General features: G+C 43.2%; 1 protein-coding gene across 1 annotated transcript in view; it reads right to left on the bottom strand.

The window, feature by feature from the left end:
- The window catches only part of LOC311138811 (sodium channel protein type 8 subunit alpha-like), a gene marked incomplete at both ends in the record, with an annotated part of 79,236 nt that extends 53,981 nt beyond the window's left edge, over positions 1 to 25,255 (bottom strand). Inside the window, one exon of the mRNA XM_084173624.1 lies at positions 25,145 to 25,255. Within this exon, the coding sequence (XP_084029750.1) occupies positions 25,145 to 25,255 (111 nt within the window). The remainder of the gene's footprint in view (positions 1 to 25,144) is intronic.
- Positions 25,256 to 26,516: the final 1,261 nt, after the last annotated feature.

The raw sequence follows: 26,516 nt of genomic DNA, 5'->3' as shown, positions 1-26,516 counted from the left end.
ACCTCATGTAGGCCTACTAATGATGGCATAGAGGAGCTGTCCCACCGGTTTTTCTATAGGGAATGTGTCAAGTAAATCAAGACTATTCATTATGTTCTCATTCGGGCTGCAGGTAAACCAAGTCAATGTACTAGTCAAGCACATTCCAAGCGGAATCACGTTGTGATGCAAAATATTTCATTCAAAAAATTAAGGCTACTCACGTGTCCATTCAATCGCTACGAGTGCATGCTGTTCCTAATTTCATCCCGGACATTCGAACCCAATAAGCATGCGTATTTACCAATAGCATAATTGTAACATCCGTTTAGATTTTGCTACAGACAGACAGACGAATGATTAGTCCATTGTGAAGATTGTTAATCTCATGAAACCGAACCCGAGATGTTAGAAAACTCCAGTGGCTTCTGGAAGCCGCAGCACCGTCTCCTTCGATCGCGCTGCCTGTCGCTGTCCCTTTCAGCACCATTGATGCAGCTTCAAAGGAAGCGCTTGCTCGAGTCCTCTACGCATGTGTCCTCTACGGCATGAAAAGAGACATCCAAACGCCTAAGCCTGTAACTGTACTATTTATCGCAACTGTTTCATTCCATTATTGCGAGGGGGGCTAAGGACGACGAAACTAAGAACATTAGACATCGTGGAAACTGACCTGAAGAGGAGGGGCAGAGGAGTGAAGATCGATTGAGGAGAGAAACGCAACTGGATAGAGGAGTCCGCACGGGCCAGTCGAGGGTAGCAGCAGCACACCATATCCTATGTGTCTATACACGAGGGCCTAGTGTGCCTCTGTAGCGTCACCAAATGCACACAGAATTCAATAAAACAGCAAATTGCTGGTTTCTAATTTAGCATCGACTGGATATGCTACTGCATGACAGCACTATGGACTGGAATAAGCTATATACACAAATATAAACACAATATAGTCAATTAGTCTAGACTAAATGCCAATCCCATTGATTTGGATATAATCATGTCTCGTGTGCTTTCAGTGTTGTGGCACACGTCTATGAATGAACAGGTTAACCTAAACCCCAGCCAAGAATGGAGGTCATTCAGAAAACGACTCATGTTTCCCATGTCAGGACAATAATCGATTAAATTATGAGTGGATTTCCTCCCCAAAAAGTTGTCATTACAAGCTATTACCTGATAAACCACATATTACATGTAAAACCGTTAAGCAAAGTAAAATGCGCACTTTTTTTGGCTTATATGTTATAAACTGGTAATAACGTTTCCACTGTATGGTCTATCAGTCTTACTTTGTATTGTAGTCCATGCACTGTTTACACACACGCGCGTGCCTTGTCCTGGCTTGTGGGCCAAAGCATTTACTAAAATACTGCAGTATAGAGGATGCTTCTGGGTAGGCTTATATGACAGAGGCACAAGTCCATTTGAAAACATGCAGTGCTGGTAGAAATTCTAGGCTGTCATTCATTTAATTGTGCTCCATAACACTCTCTGCCCCACCACCCGAGGTACAGTTTATAAATTGCTATAGATTATTTTGATAAGGTGTTTTGTTAAGTTCCCCAAATACCATTGACGGCCGTATTTTTGTACCACACCCGAGAAGGCTGCCTAGGTGCGATAAGGTTCCCAAAATTAACATGTAAGGGTTATAACACCATCGGGGACATTTCTTTCCACCTCTATTTGGGGATGGGGCTGTAAAGAAATGGGGAGGGGGTGCCGCGGTCCCCCTTCAACTGCCCAAGCTGAGGCATAGCCTACCTATCTCACGTAATACAGCCTCAAAATGAGTATTGCAAGGGGAGGGGTGATAGAGTGGGGGTGGGGTGCGGGGCATGAGGTAAAACTATCATAATTACAGTTAAATTATCTTACAAAGGATTAGGGTGTCGAATATTCATTGACTCAAAGCGCATACCGGTACTTTGTATGGCTCAATGTATATCGATGTCAGCGCCAACACGCACTGAAGTTTGACGTGTTCCCACTTCCCCACCGTATGCGTATGTTTCACATTTTGACACATTGAAATGTCATTCCGTTCCGAGGCAGGCCAACACCCCAATGTACCTGCTTTATCACTCGCCACCACTTCCCGCAGTATAAACTCATATTTTTCAGCTAAAGAAAGTAATCCTTACATGTAATTGAGGTTTTTCATGCATATTTGCCCAAGCATTGGCAAGGAGCCCTATACAAAAACGCGAGGATAAAATATGTTGAGGGGGACCGCTCTGCGGCACTGGGGATGCAGGTTGTAGACAGGGAAGTAGCATGCATGGTCCTCCACCAAAACCCAGCCTGACAAGACAACAGAATAGTTACTTACTTTATTTACTAACAGAAATCCAGACAGCCGGCACCGAACTGCAGATGTCCAAAAGATTCGGGAGAAACTGCGGCTGTCGCCATATTGTTGCTGCTATCTCCCTTCCCAGTGCGTGCGGGTACCCTGCATAATTGATGACTCTCCGCAAATTGTTAGGGAGTGTCGGTAAATGCCTTTGGTTTGAAAACGGCCAAGGGACCGTAGCATCGCAAGCGACACAAAATGGAACAAAGTTATTGAACTAATAGTTAAGAAGACTATCATATAATTCGTAATCCAAATGTTAAAATGGATGATTTCTGAGTTTGTATTAGTGGATGACAAAACTGTTACATTACCTCCATCTCCCAGTATTAAATATAAAATCAATTCGAAAGTGCCTGCTTTCAAAGAAGCCACCGTTAAGCATGAATGATACTTAGGTGAGTCACTTAGGTGAGTCACAAGTATGCCCTTCCCCTTGATTAGAAGGAAACCTGAGAGGGAATTAACCATATCAGTCCTGATATCCCAGCAAAAATCGGCGTTTCATTTATCTGACTTTCATTTATCTGCATGTCTAGCCCTTATATTTAGCCTCACAATGAAGGGTTTTACCATTTTCTATTCAGGACAACCAGGGCTACAAGTAGAACACAGAACAATTTGACATAAACAGTTGCATTCATGAGATTTATTGATACATGTCACACACAAAATATGGTCCACCAAAGGAAAACCCTGATGAAAATTAGTTTATATGAATGCTGTAAGTACAGAAATGTTTTGCTCACTGGGAAATTAATATTCAACTACTCAGTGACAACTGTGTGGAGTTTGTGACTGCAACTATGTGAGTTTTTAAAAGTATTCGGCTATAGACCCCTTGCCTTTTTCCACATTTTGTTACGTTACAGCCTTATTCTAAAATGGATTAAATTATTATTTTTCCATCATCAATCTACACAAAATACCCCATAATGACAAAGCGAAAACAGGTTTTTTGATTTTTTTGCAAATGTATTACAAATAAAAAACAGAAATACCTTATTTACATAAGTATTCAGACCCTTTGCTATGAAACTCGAAATTGAGCTCAGGTACATCCTGTTTCCATTGATCATCCTTGAGATGTTTCTACAACTTGATTGGAGTCCACCTGTGGTAAATTCAATTGATTGGACATGATTTGGAAAGGCACACACCTGTCTAAATAAGGTCCCACAGTTGATAGTGCATGTCAGAGCAAAAACCAAGCTATGAGGTCGAAGGAATTGTCCGTAGAGCTCCGAGACAGGATTGTGTCGAGGCACAGATCTGGGGAAGGGTGCCAAAAAATGTCTGCCGCATTGAAGGTCCCCAAGAACACAGAGGCCTCCATCATTCTTAAATGGAAGAAGTTTAGAAACACCAAGACTCGACCTAGAGCTGGCCGCCTGGCCAAACTGAGCAATCGGGGGAGAAGGGCCTTGGTCAGGGAGGTGACCAAGAACCCGATGGTCACTCTGACAGCGCTCCAGAGTTCCTCTGTGGAGATGGGAGAACCTTCCAGAAGGACAACCATCTCTACAGCACTCCAGCAATCAGGCCTTTATGTAGCGGCCAGACGGAAGCCACTCCTCAGTAAAAGGCACATAACATAACGCCCGCTTGGAGTTTGCCAAAAGGCACCTAAAGGACTCTCAGACCATGAGAAACAAGATTCTTCTGGTCTGATGAAACCAAGATTGAACTCTTTGGCCTGAATGCCAAGTGTCACGTCTGGAGGATACCTGGCACCATCCCTACAGTGAAGTATGGTGGCAGCATCATGCTGTGGGGATGTTTTTCAATGGCAGGGTCTTGGAGACTAGTCAGGATCGAGGGAAAAATGAACGGAGCAAAGTACAGAGAGATCCTTGATGAAAACCTGCTCCAGAGCTCTCAGGACCTCACACTGTTGGTGAAGGTTCACCTTCCAACAGGACAATGAATGCCCTTGAGTGACCCAGCCAGAGCCCGGACTTGAACCCGATCGAACATCTCTGGAGAGACCTGAAAATAGCTGTACAGCGACGCTCCCCATCCAACCTGACAGAGCTTGAGAGGATCTGCAGAGAAGAATGTGGGAAACTCCCCAAATACAGGTGTGCCAAGCTTGTAGCATCATTTCCAAGAAGACTCGAGGCTGTACTCGCTGCCAAAGGTGCTTCAACAAAGTACTGAGTAAAGGGTCTGAGTACTTATGTAAATGTGATATTTCCGTTTTTTATTTGCAATTCATTTGCTAAAAATTCTAAAAACCTGTTTTTGCTTTGTCATTTGGGGTATTGTGTGTAGATTGATGAGGGAAGAAAACAATTTAATCCATTTTCGAATAAGGCTGTAACATAACAAAATGTGGAAAAAGACAAGGGGTCTGAATACTTTCCGAATTCACTGTATGTACACTGAGTATACCAAACATTAAGAACACCTTCTTAATATGGAGTTGTACCGTTGGGGCTTAAACCACTGCTCTGAATGACGGGTCGCCACTACCTACCATGTACCCATAGCATCTGTAAAGTCATCTTATAATGTGTCTCTATTCTTTCTGTTCAGCTCAGGTGGACCTCAACGCTGCCAAACCACGTTTTATCCAGTCTGAGGATCTTACCACTGTGATATACAGAAAAAAGCCATAGCAGCTTCCTGACAACCCACAGAGGTTTGATTACCGTGTGTGTCCTGGGTCCTGAAGGCTCTAACTAAGGGACGGACACACAGCTTCTTAAATAGGTCATCTATACTGATTGAACAGGATTTAACAAGTGACATCAATAACCGACTATAGCTTTCACCTGGATTCACATGGTCAGTCTATGTCATGGAAAGAGCAGGTGTTCTTAATATTTTGTATTCTCAGTGTAGTAGAACCCCTTACCTTCTAACAATTATTGTGTAGCTTGTGATCGTCATGTTACATGTGCGTGTTTGTGAGAGTCTCAGCTTTTCATATATAGCTTTTAATTATTTTATAGGTCAAACCATTAGGACTCTCCAGACGTTTTTTTATAACAAAACCGTCCACGGGCCCCTTCGGGATCCGCCCTTGTCTCAAAAACACTGCTCTAGCTCAGCCCGCGCTAATCACACAGACTAATGGTTGGTACTATCTACGAATGCAAAGGAAATAGACGAATCCAATGGTACAACCCAGAGTCTGTAGCTCAAACACACAATGTTTAAAAGGGGGTTAGAAGCCCAAAACGCGTCGGTGATACGGTGGGACTCATTGGGTTAACACGAAGTGTTACCTTGTCCTTAAACTCAAGGTAAAGAAGTTACCATACCGGTAGACTATGGTTTTATGATGAGAAATAAAATAATATGATTTATTAGCCTAACTTTGGTGAACAGTGTCCAGTTTTATTAACCAGTTGCATGCCCATACTGTCATACTAACTGCCAAATCCTTACACTGTTAGCAGTTATTGTAATTGTATTAGTAATGTACTGTATTAATCAACAGTATGATAATGTACAAACTGAATACAATAGATTACCATAGAATGCACAGTAAAATACTGTACATTTGTTTTACATCACATTTCTATCATTTCAACAGTAAAACACTGTAGAATGCACAGTAAAATACCACAAATGTGTTTTATAGTATTACATACACATTTTAGTCATTTAGCAGACGCTCTTATCCTGAGTGACTTACAGTAGTGAGTGCATACATTTGCATACCGTTTCGTACTGGTCCCCTGTGGGAAACCAACCCACAACCCTGGGGTTGCAAGCTCCATGCTCAACCAACTGAGCCGCATGGGATTAATTATAGTGCATTGTGGTAAAATGTTTTGGGCGGGGAAATAGTCTGTCTTATTAACATTTGTTAAGACGTGCATGTAAGAGGCTTTATTTGTTACACCCATGAGTGAGAACGCTGTACCCCAACAGAATATGATAATATACTGTATTTTAGGAATTCTCCAAACCTTGTCTTGAAACTCTACAGTAACTTACTGGCCAATTGCTGCCAGTAATTTACTGTAATTCAGAATACAGTTCCATACTGCATTTTTGGAGCGCCCAAAACCATTTGAACATTAGTTGGTGCATGATATTGTGGTTTCTCACTCATTAACATATTTCTAGGCATGTATTGTAAACAATATTCCCTCTAAGCTGCATGCGTGGGACTGCCGTGCAGAATAAATATCAGCCTGCACAGAGAAGCACGAGATTGAACTTCAATCAACTTCCTAGTTTTCCCCTTTACTTAACACTATCAACGTTTCCCTCTACTGTGCGAATTGAGATCGAATCAACGCAATATTAGCCACTTTCAATACAACATACCGAAACAAAACAAACCATGCAAGAGATTTTCTTGTACGCAGAGCGCATTGGAGTAGGATTCTATTACATTGACAGGCACGACTCAGGCCCATACTCCACACAGACCAGTGCGCCATAACCAATCAGAGCTGTAGTATCCCTATATGCAAATAGACCATTGCCATATATGGATCTGTGCCATTAACTTTGAACTGGACTGTATTTACAGCATGAGTGGTTGCTAGTAGATGCGCTTGTTTTGAGATCAAAGCAAGAGCTGCATGTAGCCAGGTGTGTACATTTGTTCATATTCTTTGCTAGTAAGTGAGTTATTAGCCCAGTTATAGCACATTTATAGTCAGCAATGGTGGTTGCTTCCTACAAGAGCACAAAACGTGTGCATTTCTAGCCATCTTTGAAAAGCAAGTCAGGTAAAGAGCTTTCTTTCTGTAAGGGATAGTGTTGTATTTTGGGGCATTGTTGTATTTTGAGACAGGCTTGAATAAGCTAAGTAGCCAATAGGCAGAGGGTAGCATAATTTGTCTGATTCTCTGTAATAATGGTATGGGAATAATAATGCATTTTATTTTGTAAAATGGTTCCTTGCATCAAACAACAACATTTTCAGTCACCTCCTAGTCTGATCCCTACATGTTTTTTTCAAAAGTCTCATTGAATGTAGCCCTACATTGAACACCACACATTGGCTGCTACTGTAGGCTGAATGATACAGCTATTTCCATGTTTAAATGTTTTGTGGTGTATTTTCTCCTTTGTGTTTTATGGTAGGTTACTCTGATAGGCTTACATTATGATCAAATAGCCACAGTAGCCTACTTGGCCACTGTTATAACGGTAACTTAAAGCGGGTACAGCCTCAGTGTTCACAGTAGACGCACGCCCGAAGTTGCACAGAATTTTCACAAAGTTCAAGTTTGCGCTCAGCAATAGAGGGAACATTGATTGTAAGAGGTTATATTTGTTGAATCCGTTAGTGAGAGTGCTGTACCAATTTAAGTGACATGTGGTAGTGGTCAGTGATGTAAAGTAACTAAGTAAAAATACTTTAAAGTGCTACTTAAGTAGTTTTGGGGGGTAACTGTACTTTACTTTACTATTTATTTTTTTGACAACTTTTACTCCACAATATTTCTAAAATATATGTACTGTTTACTCACATGCTGTACATTTCCCCTGACACCCAAAAGTATTCGTTACATTTTGAATGCTTAGGCAGGACAGCAATACGGTCCAATTCACGCACCTATCAACATAACGCGTTGTTATCCCTACTGCCTCTGATCTGGCGGACCCACTAAACACAAACACTTTTGTAAATTATGTCTGAGTGTTACTGTTGCCCTGCCTGTCTGTAAATACATTTTTAAAAAACAAGAAAATTGTGTTGTCTGGTTTGCTTATGTGGTGTCAGGACAACGATGCTGATATGCTGTGTAGACAAGAAATCCGCTTGACACTGTACTTGATTATAAAGGTTTATTATATCAAAGGTTCCAGCGTCAATTTACAGATTCCTGCAGAAATCCGAAGAACAACTAACCCAATCTAAAAATGATTATTCTCCCCGTCCTTTGTTCCAACCATGGTATTTAATCCTATGTAACATAATATGGGTGGATTTTGATAGACCAATCCCTGGCTTCCACATATCCAAGTCTCCTCTGTTTCAGGGGGCCCCTATAGTAATGCTTTCCAGATGTTTCAGCAAAGCAGAGTAAAGTTAATCTATCACACCATTTGCAAACGTCAGCCAAAATTATAAACTGTTCAGATGCTACATATTTCCCCCCTTCGAGACTAATTAAGTCTCAAAAACAAAAAGAATAGGATTATGACAAATAACAATTTTTCTTCTTGAGTAACTTTAGCAATAAAACAAAATGTATGGAGAGTAAACACATTTTTATGTAGACAAATTGTTATGGAGTGTAAACAAATTGTAAAGTGTAAGAGCAAAAAACCTGTCTGGCAGCTTTCATTCCAAATATCCATCAATCAATCAAGACAGGAAAATTCTCTCACGGCCCCTCTGCCCCAGGCGACCACCTAAGTACTCCAGATCAATTTATAAATATTTATCAATGCATTTTAAGCTATGATGCAATTGAATACACATGAAAACCTCAGAAAACAAAATACAATCAAAAATGTCCACATTCAGGCTGGTCGACCCATCGGACCCTCCTGTGGATTCTCTCTGTCCCTGCCTAGACCCAATATCCCTAAGCATCCACGAAAAAAACAAAATAGCTGAGGTCCCCACATGTACCCAACAACAGAAAACATCATTCTTCAAAAAATTCATACAGAAAGAATATGACACAAATTATGTATTACACGTGCAAATATGTCTATATATACATACAACCTCCCGAGTGGCGCAGTGGTCTAAGGCACTGCATCGCAGTGCTAACTGTGCCACTAGAGATCCTGGTTCGAATCCAAGCTCTGTCGTAGCCGGCCGCGACCGGGAGACATGGGGCGGCGCACAATTGACCCAGCGTTTTCCAAGGTAGTGTTTGGCCGGCAGGGATGGCGTTTGCAATGCCAGGGTTGTGGGTTCGATTCCCATGGGGGGCCAGTATGAAAAAAAAAAATGTATGCACTCACTAACTGTAAGTCGCTCTGGATAAGAGCATCTGCTAAATGACTTAAAATGTAAATTGCAGACACTGGAATGTAGTCCACTACACTGCATCTCCTCAGCAGTGTCGACTTTCAATGCAACGTCGATGATGGAATCTGAACATTTCCACACCTCCTTGTTCCACTTCCTCCAGTCCATTCATATTGTCCATGTTTGAGTATTTGAGTCCCACTCTACACATCCCCATATACTTCTGGAAGAAAAGAAAACACCAACCAGTATCTTTTGCAAAACAACACATGCAAATTAAAACATCAATATCAAAAATAATATATAAATGATATAAATGAATCACATTCCATTTCCCCCCTTTGATTCATGAGAAAACACTAAATATCACAACAAAATGCAAAGAAATATGAAAAATTATCGCACAATCAGATGTTCAAAATTTCCTAGAGTTACTTCAACCCTAGTTTTCATAACTTTTTGGTCTGACTTTTTTCCAATTTTAGGAAAAATCAATTTCACTGATTTATCCACAAAACTCTTTCCCACTATCTGAGGATATTAAATCGGGAAATCCCCACTGTTTATGACTTCTTTACACAAAAACTTAGCAACCGACTGAGCAAGCTTTTCGCTTAGTTGGACATATTATTCACCTCTTGGTGTTGGAATGTAACCAGGAATAACAGTCACACCCCTGCAAACATTATTATTCAGACAGATTGTGCACCTGCCTATGACATAGTCAACCTGTTCAAGCGAATATGGTGCCCAAAAACCATACTTCTTTGTGATCTTTCTCCTAACCTCCCCCCTTGCAACATGAGCTAACCCATGTGCTTCCTAAATCATCAGACCTAATAGGTCTAGAGGCGATACTATCAACCCCTCATGGTTTCTCCAAAGACCAGTAGCATCTTTGACGGCACCTCAGTCTAGCCATAACTGTTTGTCGATCGTAGAAGCAGCTTCCTGCATCAAAATCACATCCTTAAGCGTAATTTTGTCTTCCAAGTCCACTCCATGAGTGACCAGAAAAACTTTTCCCAATTTGTCCGCTCCTGTGACGGCTTTTGCAGCTTCATCAGCAGCTTTGTTCCCTTGTGTGACTTTTGACACATCTGTTTTATGAGCTGCACACTTAGCTATCGCTATCTCTTTAGGCTTCATCATAGCAAGCAACAATTTCATTATTTGCGCATGATGTTGTATTGGAGAACCATCAGTTTTCTTAAACCCTCGACCTTTCCACACTGCTCCAAACAAATAACATACACTATGTGCATATGCAGAATCAGTGTATATCGTCACTCGCTTTCCTTCTGCTAACAAGCACGCTTCTGTTAGCCCCACAAGTTCAGCAAGTTGTGCAGACGCAGGCTGCGGTATTACTTCAGCCTTTTCAACAACAAATCCAGTTCCTTGGGCTTTAACTACTGCATAGCCAGCACACAATTTATCTCCCACACGATAACAAAATCCTTCAATTTGTGGTTCGATCCCTTGGATTGCTTCATCTTTCAATGGATACTGATTCTTCCAAGGAGGTCTGGCTCCTGGTCGAAGTTCAATTTTCACCGGTTGGGCTGATTTCACAAGTCCAATATCGGTACTGTGTTGAGACCACAAACATTCTGGAACTTGTTGCAACATCTCCTCTTTCATAGTGTCTGAATCCATCTTCGCACTGCAAATAGATTCATGTGTCATCCGTTCATCTTGTGGCTGTCCTTGTCCTTGAGCCGAAATCATGATTTTGAGTAATCGCTGATCTTCACTCCTCCAAATCGCCAAATTCTCTTTCATCGGTGCAAAAACAGCTTTCTCTGCTTCTGTCATGATTTCTCCTATTTGCTTCTGCTCATAGCCTTCAGAAATCAACAAGGTCACATGTGGCACACTCTTCTCAATCTCAAACTCTTTATCCAGATAATCGTCTGTGTTTATCTTCATAGCTGCTCCTTGTGGTCCTAAAATTATGCAACATGAGCTGAGTTGAACTTTCTTTGGTTGATGACTCAACCATTCCTCTGAGTTCGATTGGGCAGCATTCTTTAAATACTTGAGCGTACAATGAAATGGATATTCTGGAAGCCTCGCACCTGGCATGTTTGCCACAATGAATTTCTCCCATATCTTAGCCTGCTTCAAAAAATCTGCACTGAGATTTCCAATCCAAAATACTGAAGAAGAATCCATCTCTGTCGTCATCAACAATTGGTAAACCTTTTCTTTTGGCACTTCTACCAGACAGCCGTCTGGCGTACATTTTATTGTACAATTCAATCTACACAATGCATCTCTTCCCAACAATGCAATAGGTGTATGTTCTGATACCAGTATGGGTATTGTAATTTTCTGATTATTATAGCAGAGCTCAATTGGTTCCGTATGAGGAATCAGCTGTTTCACTCCCTCAAATCCGATTGTCCTAATTAGTTGATTGGACATAGGGAGATGTGTAGCATCTTTAGGCCGAACACAGGTGAAAGCAGCTCCGCTATCCGCCATCACCTCCAATGGTCGGTTGTTTACTTTCACCTCAATTGTTGGATCTTTTTCCGGTCCTGACGCTACCAGCTGACACCCCCCTTTCGGATCTTATGGGCACCTCTAGAATCCTTGCTCTGGGCCCCTATGAGGGTTCACCGGTCCTCCAGATGATCTTGACTGGCCCCTGTATCTTCCTCTGAAATTTCCTCTGGTGTTTCCTCCTGGCCCATTACACTCACGGGCAAAGTGACCAACCTGTCCACAATTATAACACACTTCTGAAGATTGCTGGAAGTATGGCTTAAATCTTCCTCCTCTTCCTCTTCCTCTTCCTCTTCCTAAGCCTTCTCGTCCTCTTCCTCTCCAATTCTGTGTCTGTCCAGAAACTGGCTGTGGATATGAAACAACTGGTCCCACTAGTGGTGGCTGGTACAATTGCGGTTGGAGTTGGTTCGGTTGAAGCTGTGGCAGTGATTGTTGATTTGGTGAACACTGATTCTGCATAACCAAAGCCTGTTTCTTCTCCTTCTTATTCTCCACCAGTTGTATTTGATTGAGTTTTCTGAGAGTTTCTTGGTCCTGTTCTTTCTGGTTGTGTTGCTTTTTCCGGTACAGATCCACTTGATGGGCTATATGATCTGTATAGACACCTTTTGTCATGCTTCCAAGTCCAACCACCTCTGCCAGTTTGCTCCTTACTGGTGAGGGCAGTCCCATCTGCAGTTTAGCTCGCAAAATTGACTGCTCTATTTGACTCACATCTGGATCATTTCCGGTAATATTTCTCCACACTTGATGAACTCTTGACACATAGGCTCTCAGATTTTCTTGTTGTCCTAGTGGGTCAATCAGAATGTTGTCAGGATGCACATTTGTTGGAAACGTATCTTTCAGTGCTCTCCACAGCTGATTTCTACTTGCAGCTAACAATTCAGGATCATTCACCGCAGTCCCCACATATCGATGAAGTCCAGCCCTCTGAAAAATTTCTTCCATACCTGGAATCCCAAGGAGATTAGCCAAAAGTCTCTTAATGTCTCCTATGGCAGACTGTGTTCCCACCGTAATTTCTTCCAACTTTGAAATCCAAGGATATGCTCCATCTTGAAGAGTAGGCAGCTTCTCAAGTATATCTGACATATCGGTATTCTGCAAAGGCTTATACTCCAGGTTCTGTCCTCGAATTATCACTGGCATCATCTTCTTACTTGTGTTCCCTTTTCTTGGCCTCAATATGTATTTCCTCTCCAATTATTGAGATTATTTTTTCAGCAGTTTCTCCTTCTGTATCTTCAGCTTCTTGAGTTGTTCTTCCAGTTCTCTTACATCTTCTAAATTATTCGCCTTATCCAAGCATGATATGCATCGGTCTATATCTCTTTCTATTTCTTCTGTGCTAGTCATTGTAGAATAAAATCCTCTTGAACATGAAGCACCTTTAATCTCCAAATCTTTATCGCTGTCTTCATCTTGACTTTCATCAGAGCTCGGATCTCTTGTATCCTTCTCCTTCCAACTTCCATCACCCCTTCTTTCCGCTCTGGCCAACCTCTGTCTGATCACAGGGTCATATCCACCCATGATCTCTTCTGAATCACTCTGATCATCATCATCATCATCTTCAAATTCCATCCTCCTGAACCTCACTCTACCCTTAGTTTCCAGACGTGTCGTTTTCTTCTTACTTTTGGAGTTTGAATTCATCTTTATGGTCGTTTCTGCTTGTCCTCTCTCTATTATTTGTTCATCTTCATCTCTGATGCAATAATCACCCTCCTGAATGATCATTGGAAGCTGAGAATAGACGTCCTTAAACTCTACTTTTTCCTCGTAAGGTGGGGGCCTCTTTGTTGAATCCGTATGTGAGAAAGGTGTATTGACTTCTGCCATTAGTTTTTCTGTTACCTTCACCTCTTTTGCCATTTTCTCTATACCTCTGTCTCTTTTATCTTTTGTATCTTTTATCAGTTTTTGTCCCTCATTTTCAAACAACTTAAGAACACCCAGCTCTCTTTGTCTCTTTTCTTTACGTTGTTCCCCTTTTTTCCCTTCTTTTGATCTGGCTTATATGTCGACACAAGCACTTTCATTATCTTAATGACTTCTGGGTTAAGAGTCCCTTCCACTGGCCATGGTTGTTCAATGTCAGGCCAACGTTTATTCCATTTTCCAGATAACTTTGCAATACCATTAACTAGAGGATTACTATTTTGTACTACATCAACAGGAGTAATTACTTTCATAGTTTTGATGTCCTTTTTCCCCATTGTAACCACTCTTTTATATTCCTTTATTGTGAATTATTTTATTATTATTATTATTTTAAAATAATTAATTTGTAAACCCAAAAAACTTTTAGCAATGTTGCTTATCAATCCCTCCTATTTTTATTAATTTATTTTTTAATTTAAATTAAATAATTAATTCATGTATTAATTTATTAATTTATCAATATATACATTTTTTCTTATTAATTTTTTCTTAATTTATTTTTTATAATTTGTTATTTTACCAAAATATTGATTAGTGGCAATCTTACCACATCCGATCAGGAAAAGTAAAGGAAACTAGTCAACTTCAGAGCAATCCAAAAAAGAAAGACCTTTAATCCAGCAACACTACAGCACCCACAAACCAATTACTTAATAAGCACCCAATTACCTTAATTTTACAGAATAATGTCAGTGCTGGATTTCCAACACAACTCTAATCAAAACAACCCATACACAAAAAACCCTAATGTGCAATTCTCAATTACATAAATTGATCAGTCTGATGCCAAGTCCCTGTAAAATTGTCACAACATGAAATATTCTATGCATACACAATGTATCTATTATATCCTGTAAGGGAAAGTAAGTTCGTGGATAGAACAGTACTGGCCTTAATTGGACTGGATCCGGGGAAGCACACGCTGTCGCGTGACGCACTGGTCAGCACCTCCTCTCTCTCTGTCTCCTCCTTCTCGTTTCTCACATCACAGAAGAACAAAAGAAACAGACAAGAATTTAGTATTTTATGCACTCACTGGGTTGTTTCAACCATACAATACCCTTTTAGACATACCTATGTTCACATTCGCGCTAAGAAATAAGCAAACAGCTTAACTCAGGAATATTGTAAATAGCGCAATAACATTTTATTTTATTTATTTATTTAATTATTTTTATTTTTAATCCGTCAACATATCTTCTCATTTATAAATTCAATGTATCTCAATCAAATAGTTTGATAGGTAAGCAACAGCCACTTATCAAACAGAATACTTTATCCGTGTATTCAAAATCTCCCTCTTTCTTCTCTGTCTGCAGCTCTAAGTCTGCGTGTCACAGCAGCTCAGTGCAGGCAGGGGAGTGGCACACTCGCTCCGCTCAACTCTAAATTCCTAAAATCCCACACATGCGCAGCTCATTCACCAGTGCGATTTCATGGTGAGAGGAGCTCCCGCAAGCTACTCTCTCCAAACAGCAGACAGTAGACAGACCAGCTGTCCCTCCGTTTTTTCCAACACAGACAAACAGTAACACTGAACAAAACGCACAAACCAACACAAAACATAGAACACAAATCCTACTTAGAAGTTTCTTATCTTCACTTATTCTAATCTGCAGATTTATAGTTATTTTCTTATTGTCACGATCGTCGGGAACAGAGGAGGACCAAGGCGCAGCGTGGAATGCGAACATATTTATTAATTGATGATCACACGAACAAAACGAAAACGTGACGTCCCTGGTTACATTCACAAACCAACACGGAACAAGATCCCACAACCACTGTGGGAAAACAGCCTGTCTAAATGTGGTTCCCAATCAGAGACAACCAGCAACAGCTGACACTCGTTGCCTCTGATTGAGAACCACTCTGGCCAACATAGAAATACAACAACTAGAATACCCAAAGGAAACTCACACCCTGGCTCAACATACAAGTGTCCCCAGAGCCAGGGCGTGACAGTACCCCCCCCTAAAGACGCGGACTCCGGCCGCGCCAACCAAACACCACAGGGGAGGGACCGGGTGGGCACTCCGCCTTGGCGGCGGATCCGGCTCCGGGCCTGATCCCCACTCCCTCTCCAACCCCCCAAAGTACCCCTGGTCCGGTCTGGCCCCGCTGGCCGGAGCTGGACTGCACACTGGTGGAGCGGATTGCTCTAGCTCCGGTGTGAAGCAGCTGACCGGTGCCGGACCAGGCACCGGTGGAACAGGCACGGGCCGTGCCCGACTGACGACGCACACCACTGGCTTGGTGTGGGGAGCAGAAACGGACCGGACCGGGCTGGCGACGCTCACCATAGGCTTGGTGCGGGGAGCAGGAACAGGCCGGGCCGGGCTGGCGACGTGCACCATAGGCTTGGTGCGGGGAGCAGGAACAGGACGGGCCGGGCTGGCGACGCGCACCATTGGCTTGGTGCGGGGAGCAGGAACAGGCCGGGCTGGCGACGCGCACCATAGGCTTGGTGCGGGGAGCAGGAACAGGACGGGCCGGGCCGGCGACGCGCACCATTGGCTTGGTACGGGGAGCAGGAACAGGCCGGGCCGGGCTGGCGACGCGCACCATTGGCTTGGTGCGGGGAGCAGGAACAGGACGGGCCGGGCTGGCGACGCGCACCATTTGCTTGGTGAGGGGAGCAGGAACAGGCCGGGCCGGGCTGGCGACGCGCACCATTGGCATGGTGCGGGGAGCAGGAACAGGACGGGCCGGGCTGGCGACGCGCACCATTGGCTTGGTGCGAGGAGCAGGAGCGGGCCGGACCGGGCTGACGAAGCGCACCACTGACTTGGTGCGGAGAGCAGGAATGGACCGGACTGGGCTGGCGACGCGCACCACAGGCTCGGTGCAAGGGACAGGAACAGACCGGACCGTACTGGGGACACACACCACTGGCCCTACGCAGGGATCAGGAACGGGCCGGACCGGACTGGTAACACACCCCAGTACCTCTCGCCGTGCCTCTACACCTTCCTTCCCCTTTTTGACCAGTGGCCCCCATAACCTGGCGGCCTCCTCTGCCAACCTGCTGGGCCGCTCTATCGCGGTCTCCTGCTGCCCCGTCGTCCACGGCGTGAGCCCCCCCTTAAAAATGTTCTGGGCTTCTCTCCTTCCCGTGGACCAGGTCTCCATATCTCTCGCCAGCCTTTCGCCCTTCTGCTTCCAAGTCAAGCCCCTCTCTTGCTCACACGGCTTGACCCAGTCGAGGAGGCGCTGGATATCCGCTAGAGATTTCCCTGGCGATGGCTCCTGGACCCGCTGCTTGGTCCAGTTCTGGTGGGATCTTCTGTCACGATCGTCGGGAACAGAGGAGGACCAAGGCGCAGCGTGGAATGCGAACATATTTATTAATTGATGATCACACGAACAAAACGAAAACGTGACGTCCCTGGTTACATTCACAAACCAACACGGAACAAGATCCCACAACCACTGTGGGAAAACAGCCTGTCTAAATGTGGTTCCCAATCAGAGACAACCAGCAACAGCTGACACTCGTTGCCTCTGATTGAGAACCACTCTGGCCAACATAGAAATACAACAACTAGAATACCCAAAGGAAACTCACACCCTGGCTCAACATACAAGTGTCCCCAGAGCCAGGGCGTGACACTTATCCATTACAAATCATCTCTATGCAATCATAACTCCTCCCGGGGGGCTCATCGTTTTTTTTTACAATTATGGAAACGTTCTCTCAAATGGAGACTCATAAGGTTTTAACCGTAAGTCCTCCCGGGGGGCTCATAGTTTTTGACAATTCTGGAAACGTTCTCTCAAATGGAGACTCCTTAACTAACATATTTCCTTACAAAAAACTAAAACCCCTGTTCTCAACCAAAACATATATATGTATATATCTCTAACATAAATGTTATCATAGCATGAGTCGACACAGCTGGAACACAGCAGAGACCTCCCCATGTACACACACGCATAGGCTCTCTTTCACACACAGACACATATTCAAACAAGAATGCATCTGTTCATACAATACTCTAAAGCATGCTTACGTCGCTCTTTTTTTCCTTTATATTCCTTCCTAAATTTCTGCTAACTTGAGTTGCAGATATTCAATGAGAGGCTACATCGAACATATACTTCGTCAACTATATTCCGAGAGGTAACATGCAATTGAATATATATTGTACAATCTCACAGTTCCCAGAACTGACCCGAAAGTCAACCTAGTGACTTTCCTAGGATTTACGGCCCATCTTAATGATTGCCTCGTTTGAGGGCTTTCGTAGATCAGCGACGTCCTAACAATATACTTTTTTCCTTATTTCCTTGTCTTATTCCTTCATTCTATTCCTGGACACTCCTTTACATTTATTCAAGCCAAATATCCCTGTGCCCAGTGTTATCAATTCCTATAGACACTCCCCCCTGTTTGCGTTGTTTTCAACGCAAACAAATTTAGAAATTTAGAACGGATTGTCATCCCACAGCAAATAACAGCAAGGCGCACACACAAGTCCTTTGACGGTACATCCCCTCAACGTACACACACAGCCACACGAACTGACCAGCCCCCAAAGTTGTGAGAAAGCTCACCTTATCTGCCGGCCTCTGTAGCGGGAGTCAGCTCGCGGCCCCATGATGAAACGCTGAGAAAAGACGCAACACGTCCCAAATCCTCGTCGCCAATTAATGTGGTGTCAGGACAATGATGCTGATATGCTGTGTAGACAAGAAATCCGCTTGACACTGTACTTGATTATAAAGGTTTATTATATCAAAGGTTAGGCAGGACAGCAATACGGTCCAATTCACGCACCTATCAACATAACGCGTTGTTATCCCTACTGCCTCTGATCTGGCGGACCCACTAAACACAAACACTTTTGTAAATTATGTCTGAGTGTTACTGTTGCCCTGCCTGTCCGTAAATACATTTTAAAAAACAAGAAAATTGTGTTGTCTGGTTTGCTTATGTGGTGTCAGGACAACGATGCTGATATGCTGTGTAGACAAGAAATCCGCTTGACACTGTACTTGATTATAAAGGTTTATTATATCAAAGGTTCCAGCGTCAATTTACAGATTTCTGCAGAAATCCGAAGAACAACTAACCCAATCTAAAAATGATTATTCTCCCCGTCCTTTGTTCCAACCATGGTATTTAATCCTATGTAACATAATATGGGTGGATTTTGATAGACCAATCCCTGGCTTCCACATATCCAAGTCTCCTCTGTTTCAGGGGGCCCCTATAGTAATGCTTTCCAGATGTTTCAGCAAAGCAGAGTAAAGTTCATCTATCACACCATTTGCAAACGTCAGCCAAAATTATAAACTGTTCAGATACTACACTTAATACAAGGAGTTTGATGTATAGCATTTACTTTTACTTTTTCTCAAGTATGACAATTTAGTATTTTTTCCAACACTTAAAACCAGATACTTTTAGTAGTATTTTGCTGGGTGACTTTCACTTCTATTTGAGTCATTTTCAATTAAAGTATCTTTACTTTTATTGAGTACTTTTTCCACCACTGGTAGTGGTTCCCTAACAATTAAATGTATATAGGGGACAGATCAAAGTGGCAGCAAGTCTCAAACCTTTAATGGTTGAGTGGCTAGCCATATCCTTTTGATCTGTCTTTCCTTCAGTCACTTTTAGCAATTGCTGATATTATTTTCAATACAACTCAACAATAAAGTACTGTATTGCTGTTTTGATATATATTTAATGCAGCATACTGTAAATGATGATGCATTGTGGATAAATATTGTGGGAGGACAAAGAATCGCTGTCTGATTAACATATTTTAAGGCATGCCTTGTACTTGGCTATATTTGTTGCACCCGTACCAATTTAAGTGATATGTGGTAGTAGTTCCCTAACATTTAAATGTACAGTGCCTTGAGAAAGTATTCAGACCCCTTGACTTTTTCCACATTTTGTTACGTTACAGCCTTATTCTAATATTTATTAAATAAATTAAAATCCTTGGGCCTCCCGAGTGGCGCAGCGGTCTAAGGCACTGCATCACAGTGTTTGCCGCCGATACAGCTGTCACACCCTGGCTCTGGGGACTCTTAAATGTTGAGCCAGGGTGTGTAGTTTCTATGTTTAGTTTTCTATGTTTGAGTTTCTAGATCGTGTAGATCTATGTTGGCCAGGGTGGTTCCCAATCAGAGGCAGCTGTAGTTCATTGTCTCTGATTGGGGACCATACTTAGGCAGCCGTTTGGCACCAGTCTGTGTGGGATCTTGTTCCGTATAGGTATGTTATTAGTCTACCTTGGACTTCACGTATCGTTTGTTTGTTGTTTTGTTCGTGTTCAGTACGTTAATAAATATGTACGATTATCACGCTGCGCCTTGGTCCGTCTCATCCGTAAACGATCGTGACAGAAGATCCCACCAAATGAGGACCAAGCAGCGTGCCCAGGAAGAGAGAATAGCGATGTCTCAGGTGGGCAAATGGTGGTCATGGGAGGAGATATTCGCGGGGAAAGGGCCATGGGCGAAGGTAAATGCCCAGGCAGGAGAGGAGAAACGGCGCCAACCGTGCCGACGATGGACACCCGAGAGGCAACCCCAAGACATTTTTTTGGGGGGGGCACACGGCGTGGACGACGAGGCAGCAGGAGGCAGCGACAGGGCGAATCTGCAGACTAGGAGAGGAGGCCACCAGGTTACAGGGGCTATTGGTCCAGAGGGAGCAGGAGTTAATTGGTCAGAGGGAGGAGCTACAGGAGGCGATAAGGGAGAAGGAGAGTGTAGAGGCACGGCGAGAGGAGCTGGTTAGGCAGCAGAAGGAGCAGGGGTTTATAAGGGAACCCAGTCCCGCTCCTCGCACCAAGCAAGTGGTGTGTGTCGCCAGTCCGGTCTGGCCCGTTCCTGATCCCCGCACTAAGCCAGTGGTACGTGTTCCCAGTACGGGGGGGGGGGGGGGGGGGGGGGGGGGGGTACTGTCACGCCCTGGCTCTGGGGAATCTTAAATGTTGAGCCAGGGTGTGTAGTTTCTATGTTTAGTTTTCTATGTTTGAGTTTCTAGATCGTGTAGATCTATGTTGGCCAGGGTGGTTCCCAATCAGAGGCAGCTGTAGTTCGTTGTCTCTGATTGGGGACCATACTTAGGCAGCCGTTTGGCACCAGTCTGTGTGGGATCTTGTTCCGTATAGGTATGTTATTAGTCTACCTTGGACTTCACGTATCGTTTGTTTTGTTGTTTTGTTCGTGTTCAGTACGTTAATAAATATGTACGCTTATCACGCTGCACCTTGGTCCGTCTCATCCGTAAACGATCGTGACAACAGCCTGGGTTTCGATCCCAGGCTGTGTCATTACCGGCCATGACCGGGAGTCCCATAGGGCGCCGCACAATTTGCCCAGCGTCGTCCAGGTTAGGGGAGCTCATCGCGCTCTAGCGACTCCTTGTGGCGGGCCAGGCACCTGCAGGCTGATTTCGGTTGTCAGTTGAACGGCGTTTCCTCCGACACATTGGTGCAGCTGGCTTCCGGGTTAAGCGAGCGGGTGTTAAGGATAGAAAAAATTGATCTATTTTTGTGATGTCGATGGTTGAGTCTACGATAACAGAGAAACTTTGCTGCCTTGACTTCATCTATAATAGTGCTGAATGTCTTGTTGGCAAGAGCCTCAATAAGCTTGTTTTGTGACTGGTGGCTAAGGTATGTTACACGCTCTACCGAGTTCATTAGGTGCTGCTCAAGGATTGAATCGTAGTGTGCCAGCAATTTAAAAAGCTCCAAGAAGTTCGCCTCATTCGATTCAGGGGCGCCCAGCCCAGCATACTCCCTGTTGCCGCTAAATGCCAGGCCCTGTATAGCTAAAAAAAGAGTGGCATCAATCAACCTATGAAGGATCCTCCTCTTCCTCTCCACCTGCTCCCTCTCTGCTTTTAAGAGCCCCACAACCACGGTGCTTTCCTGACTTATACTTAACTTAGTCATTAAAATTGACTTCTCAGCCTTGCGGTGAGTACTGGACTTTTCATGAATCTCAATCTTCTCTATCCCTTTCCTATATGTAGAGAAGCCCATACTTGGATCAGCGCAGATTCTCCCAGCATTTTAGTTCGATTTTTTGCCAAACAGCAACAGAAGCAACAGAAGCAAAAGACTCGGTTGGCTTTAGTGAAATAAATTAACCTGTGTCTTCCAACTGTGCATGAACTTCACACTTTACGCTTCTACCATGCTGGATTGAAGCGTTGTTTCTCCTGTTCATATGGGAAATTGGCATACCCATACTTCAAACCAGGCGGGCACGGGCAATGCTCGATCACGGCTCGGATCACTTCAGTGGTGAGTGGACGGTTTTTAAACAGGTATGGGTCGGTTGGGCACTGCTCTCGTAATGATAGAATGTTAGCGGGGCAGCAGGCAGGGCCTGCACTGCTGGAAGAGGGTTTGAAAGCGTGTCTGCAAGGCGGCGTGCTTTGGTGTCGCCGTCAGCAGAAACATCATCAGCTATGGCTAGACTTACTTTGGCTATGCAATTGTCCTCCTCCACCTCCTCATTACTACTTGTGCAGATGCTTGGAGTGCTTCCTCCAAGTTGTTGGTGGTCCTCCTCCTCCTCTTGTGTTTTTTTTCCCACGGCCACAGGTAGGGCTGTGGCGGTCATTCAATTTTGTCAGCCGGTGATTTTCGAGCAAATAATTGCTGGTCTCACGGTAATTGACCGTTAATTAACATAATCACATTTAGCATCTCCTGGCTTCCACACATAGCCTACAAGCCACTGGTGCAGACCTTTGGAACATCTACATTTTAAAAAGTATAATAAATCCATGTAATATAGCCTACACCATCACAATAAATCCATTATTTATTTTAGACAGGTCTAAAGCAACATGATATAACGAAAATGTATACTGTTTCAGAAGAACAGAATAGCATACTCTGAGTTGTCCTTATGTTAGGCCCTGATCTGGCTATGCCATATGGCTGTGGCTACACTAGTTCATTTAGCAGACAAGATTTGCTTAGAATTCCATGGCATTATTTTATATTGTGTTATAGTATGTGTGGCCATAATGCCCCCTAAAAAAATCCATGCCATTTGTGGCCAGTGGCCGTTGTGCCCCTGGGCTGAATATAATAATTACAATTCCCTTCTACCGGCTGGGCGCTCCGAAGCACCTCTCACTCACATGGCTCTCCATCATGTGATCGGGGCTTTCTCACAGGCTACAATTGAAGACAGACACATCGGTGACGCAACTGCGCGCGTCCTTATCCAATTCCGAGGCGCATATTGAAGATATTGGAAGAACAATCCACATTTACTTTTCGTCAGCCAACAAGATGAGTAGGCCTAACGAACAGCAAAAGCACTAGCATATGTCAATCTACTATCCCCCATAGTACAAAAGTTGACCTATTCTATTCTGTGCGAGAAATAAATATTCCAAACATAGTCTGGGACAGTTGTGGGATGCGATAGATCCCAAATTAATACCACCACTAGCATCAAAAACCCTGTTTTAAGTAATGAGGCTGACGCAACAGATTAGAACGTTTAGCTTAAAATGTTGATAAACTATTAGGATATTTCTTCACATTATAAGCACAGCAATGCACACAAGGCAGTAAGCTATAAGCGCGAATGTTCCATTAGGCGTCAGCAAATATATAATTCACAAGTGATAGGCTAATATTGTCACTCATCAGACTATTCTTGATTTAATATTGTCTTTACATAAACTAAATAATATATGTGTGAAATTTGTTTTGATTTAGAATGGACCATTATCATGCACCTGTCTCAAACAGGGGCAGGGGAAAAAATACATGTCATCTATGCACTTAAATAGCGAATGGAGGATGCTATACCTGTGGTTAATTTTCTTTCCATCCTGTTATAAAGAGAAGCATTATAAAGAGAAGCAATGTGCTTCATATTAGGAAAGTTGATAAATAAATATAGTAGGCTTAGCCAATAGAAAGCTGATGGGATCATCCTCTTTTTAACAGAGGCCATCACTCTGTTTTCTCACGCAATTGCATAGTGTATAGAAATGTTGCTCAACATGAGCTCATGGGCTCTCATGAAGTGTTTGATTAGATTTTGGATTGCATTTGCATTGATGTCAGAGTAATTAGAGGGACAATATAGTGCTGAATACCAGGCAGTTAGCAAGTTTGGTAGGCTACTAATGACCATCAGCAGCATCCGAGCTTGGAGAAGCCTAATTACCGTGACTAAACGGTAATGTGGAATTTGACTGCCCTCATGACTTGTGACCGCCAGTGTGGCAGTAATACAGTCACTGCATCAGCCCTAGCCACGAGCGTGGAGGCCATGCTTCCATCAACACCGGCCTCATTAGCCACTGTCAGGCTAGAGCTAGCACTAGTACTAGCAGCGGTGGTTGCAAGGACGACGATGAGGAGAAGTAGGTTTTAAGTGGAACACAGGATGCAATTAAACTTGTCTTATTCTCTCGCTCCTTGCGTTGTAGCGCACCTGACTTGTACTTTCTATCCATTTGTCGCCTGAATGTAACTTAGCTAGCTAGACATGACCTGATGACGTTAAACTCATGCAACAGACATGGTTGTCAATCAAATATGACAGGCCCAAGTAAACAATTTGTTTTCATAATTTAAAAAATATATAATTAATGTTGTTTTGGTATTGTATGAAGTAGTTATAAGATACCAAAAGTAGTTTTAAACTAAAAATGACTAAATAAATAATAAATAATCATTTAGAAGACCCTGGTCCCACCCCCACCAGCAGCCAATCAGCAGCGGTGCCTTAAGTCCCAGACCAGGGGGCACCTCAAGGGGGTATAGAGACAGACACAGCTATATATTGCTTTATAAAATAAGCAACACCAGCTCAGGCAAATTCCAGGATTTAATGAAATCATGTAATGTATCATATTATATATCAATTTGCCATGTTTTATAGTGTTAAATAATAGTTTCAGAGTGTTTCAGTGAGATGGACAAAACTTTCAATGTTACATATAGCAAATTGAGTTAAATGGTACAATGTTGCCATTTTTGTCTGTCTTACAATGTTACCAATACTAGTCTCATCTCAGATCTGTTTGTGCTCTTGCAAACTCCATCGCTCATTGTCAAACCAAACATGTTCTGCATGATAGCACAAACAGACTGTGACTCAGGCTATGTTACCAAAAGATCATCTGAGTAACACTGTTGCCATGATTCGTGGGAAAGTAGTTTTAATCATCAAGACTACACAATGTACACAGGACGCCCTAACATTAGTGGGGACTTTATATAATCCTAACTGTTGACAAAAGGGAATAAATCCTGACAGACCTAGGCTTGTTTTTGACATTTATCTGATCAACTTAATTTTATTATGCTTTTCATGATGTTGACAGCTGATGGACAATATTTTCAATTTGAGAATGGATGTTAGCCAAGTGCTTTCATTCCCATGCATAAGCTCTCAAATGTATGCTGTAAAGAGAATCAATTTACAGGCCTCAATATGCGATGCACCTCCTGCAATGTTCGCGGTCTGTCATTGACAGAACACAGCACCAGCATGCAGATGACAACGTCCACCGAGTCATCCTTTACTTCCCCCATTTCGTCTCCCGACGCGACCACAAAGCTTTCGAACGTTAGGTGGTCATTGACAGTCAGGCTCTTTTGCAGATAGCCTACTTATCGAAGTGAAGATTGGGGTCGGTGCAAATCACCTTGCATCCAGACGGGTATAACTCAAACTTCCGCAGCCAATCTCGTAAATGTTTCATTAACATTTTCTCCTTTCCTCCTCTCCTGGCTGCATGTGCTGCCTTAGAAATAGAATGAATAGAATGTGCGTCCCCATTCAAGTCAATGATGGCATAATGGGTGGACTGGCTCCCATTGCGAGTGTACCCATAAGAGCAAAGCAGGAAGTAAAAGCAGGAAGTAAAAACAAGAAGTGTACCCATCAATATGTGCTGTGATTTGTTGATTCAACTCAACTGACATTACAAAAAATATACACTGCACAATACCCCATAAATGTTTGCAAATTTATTAAAAATGAAAAACTGAAATATCACATTTAAATAATATAATAATATAATATAATAATAAATAATAACATTTACATAACTATTCAGACTCTTTACACAGTACTTTGTTGAAGCACCTTTGGCAGCGATTACAGCTTTGAGTGTTCTTGGGTATGATGCTACAAGCTTGGCACACCTGTATTTGGGGAGTTTCTCCCATTCTTCTCTGCAGATCCTCTCAAGCTCTGTCAGGTTGGATAGGGAGCGTCGCTGAACAGCTATTTTCAGGTCTCTCCAGAGATGTTCGATCAGGTTCAAGTCCGTGCTCTGGCTGGGCCACTCAAGGACATTCAGAGACTTGTCCTGAAGCCACTCCTGCGTTGTCTTGGCTGTGCGTTTAGGGTTGTTGTCCTGTTGGAAGGTGAACCCCAGTCTGAGGTCCTGAGTGCTCTGGAGCAGGTTTTCATCAAGGATCTCTCTGTACTTTGTTCTGTTCATCTTTCCCTCGATCCTGACTAGTCTCCCAGTCACTGCCACTGAAAAACATCCCCACAGCATGATGCTGCCACCACCATGCTTCACCGTAGGGATGGTATTGCCCAGGTGATGAGTGGTGCCTGGTTTCCTCCAGGCATGACACTTGGCATTCAGGCCAAAGAGTTCAATCTTGGTTTCATCAGACCAGAGAATCTTGTTTCTCATGGTCTGAGAGTCTTAAGGTGCCTTTTGACAAACTCCAAGCGGGCTGTCATGTGCCTTTTATTGAGGAGTGGCTTCTGTCTGGCCAATCTACCATAAATGTCTGATGGAGTGCTGTAGAGATGGTTGTCCTTCTGGAAGGT

This window comes from Coregonus lavaretus, assembly GCF_964263955.1.
Source record: "Coregonus lavaretus genome assembly, chromosome: 12".
NCBI lineage: Eukaryota > Metazoa > Chordata > Actinopteri > Salmoniformes > Salmonidae > Coregonus > Coregonus lavaretus.
Note: the sequence above shows the minus strand (reverse complement) of the source record. Positions and strands in the feature narration are given on the sequence as shown.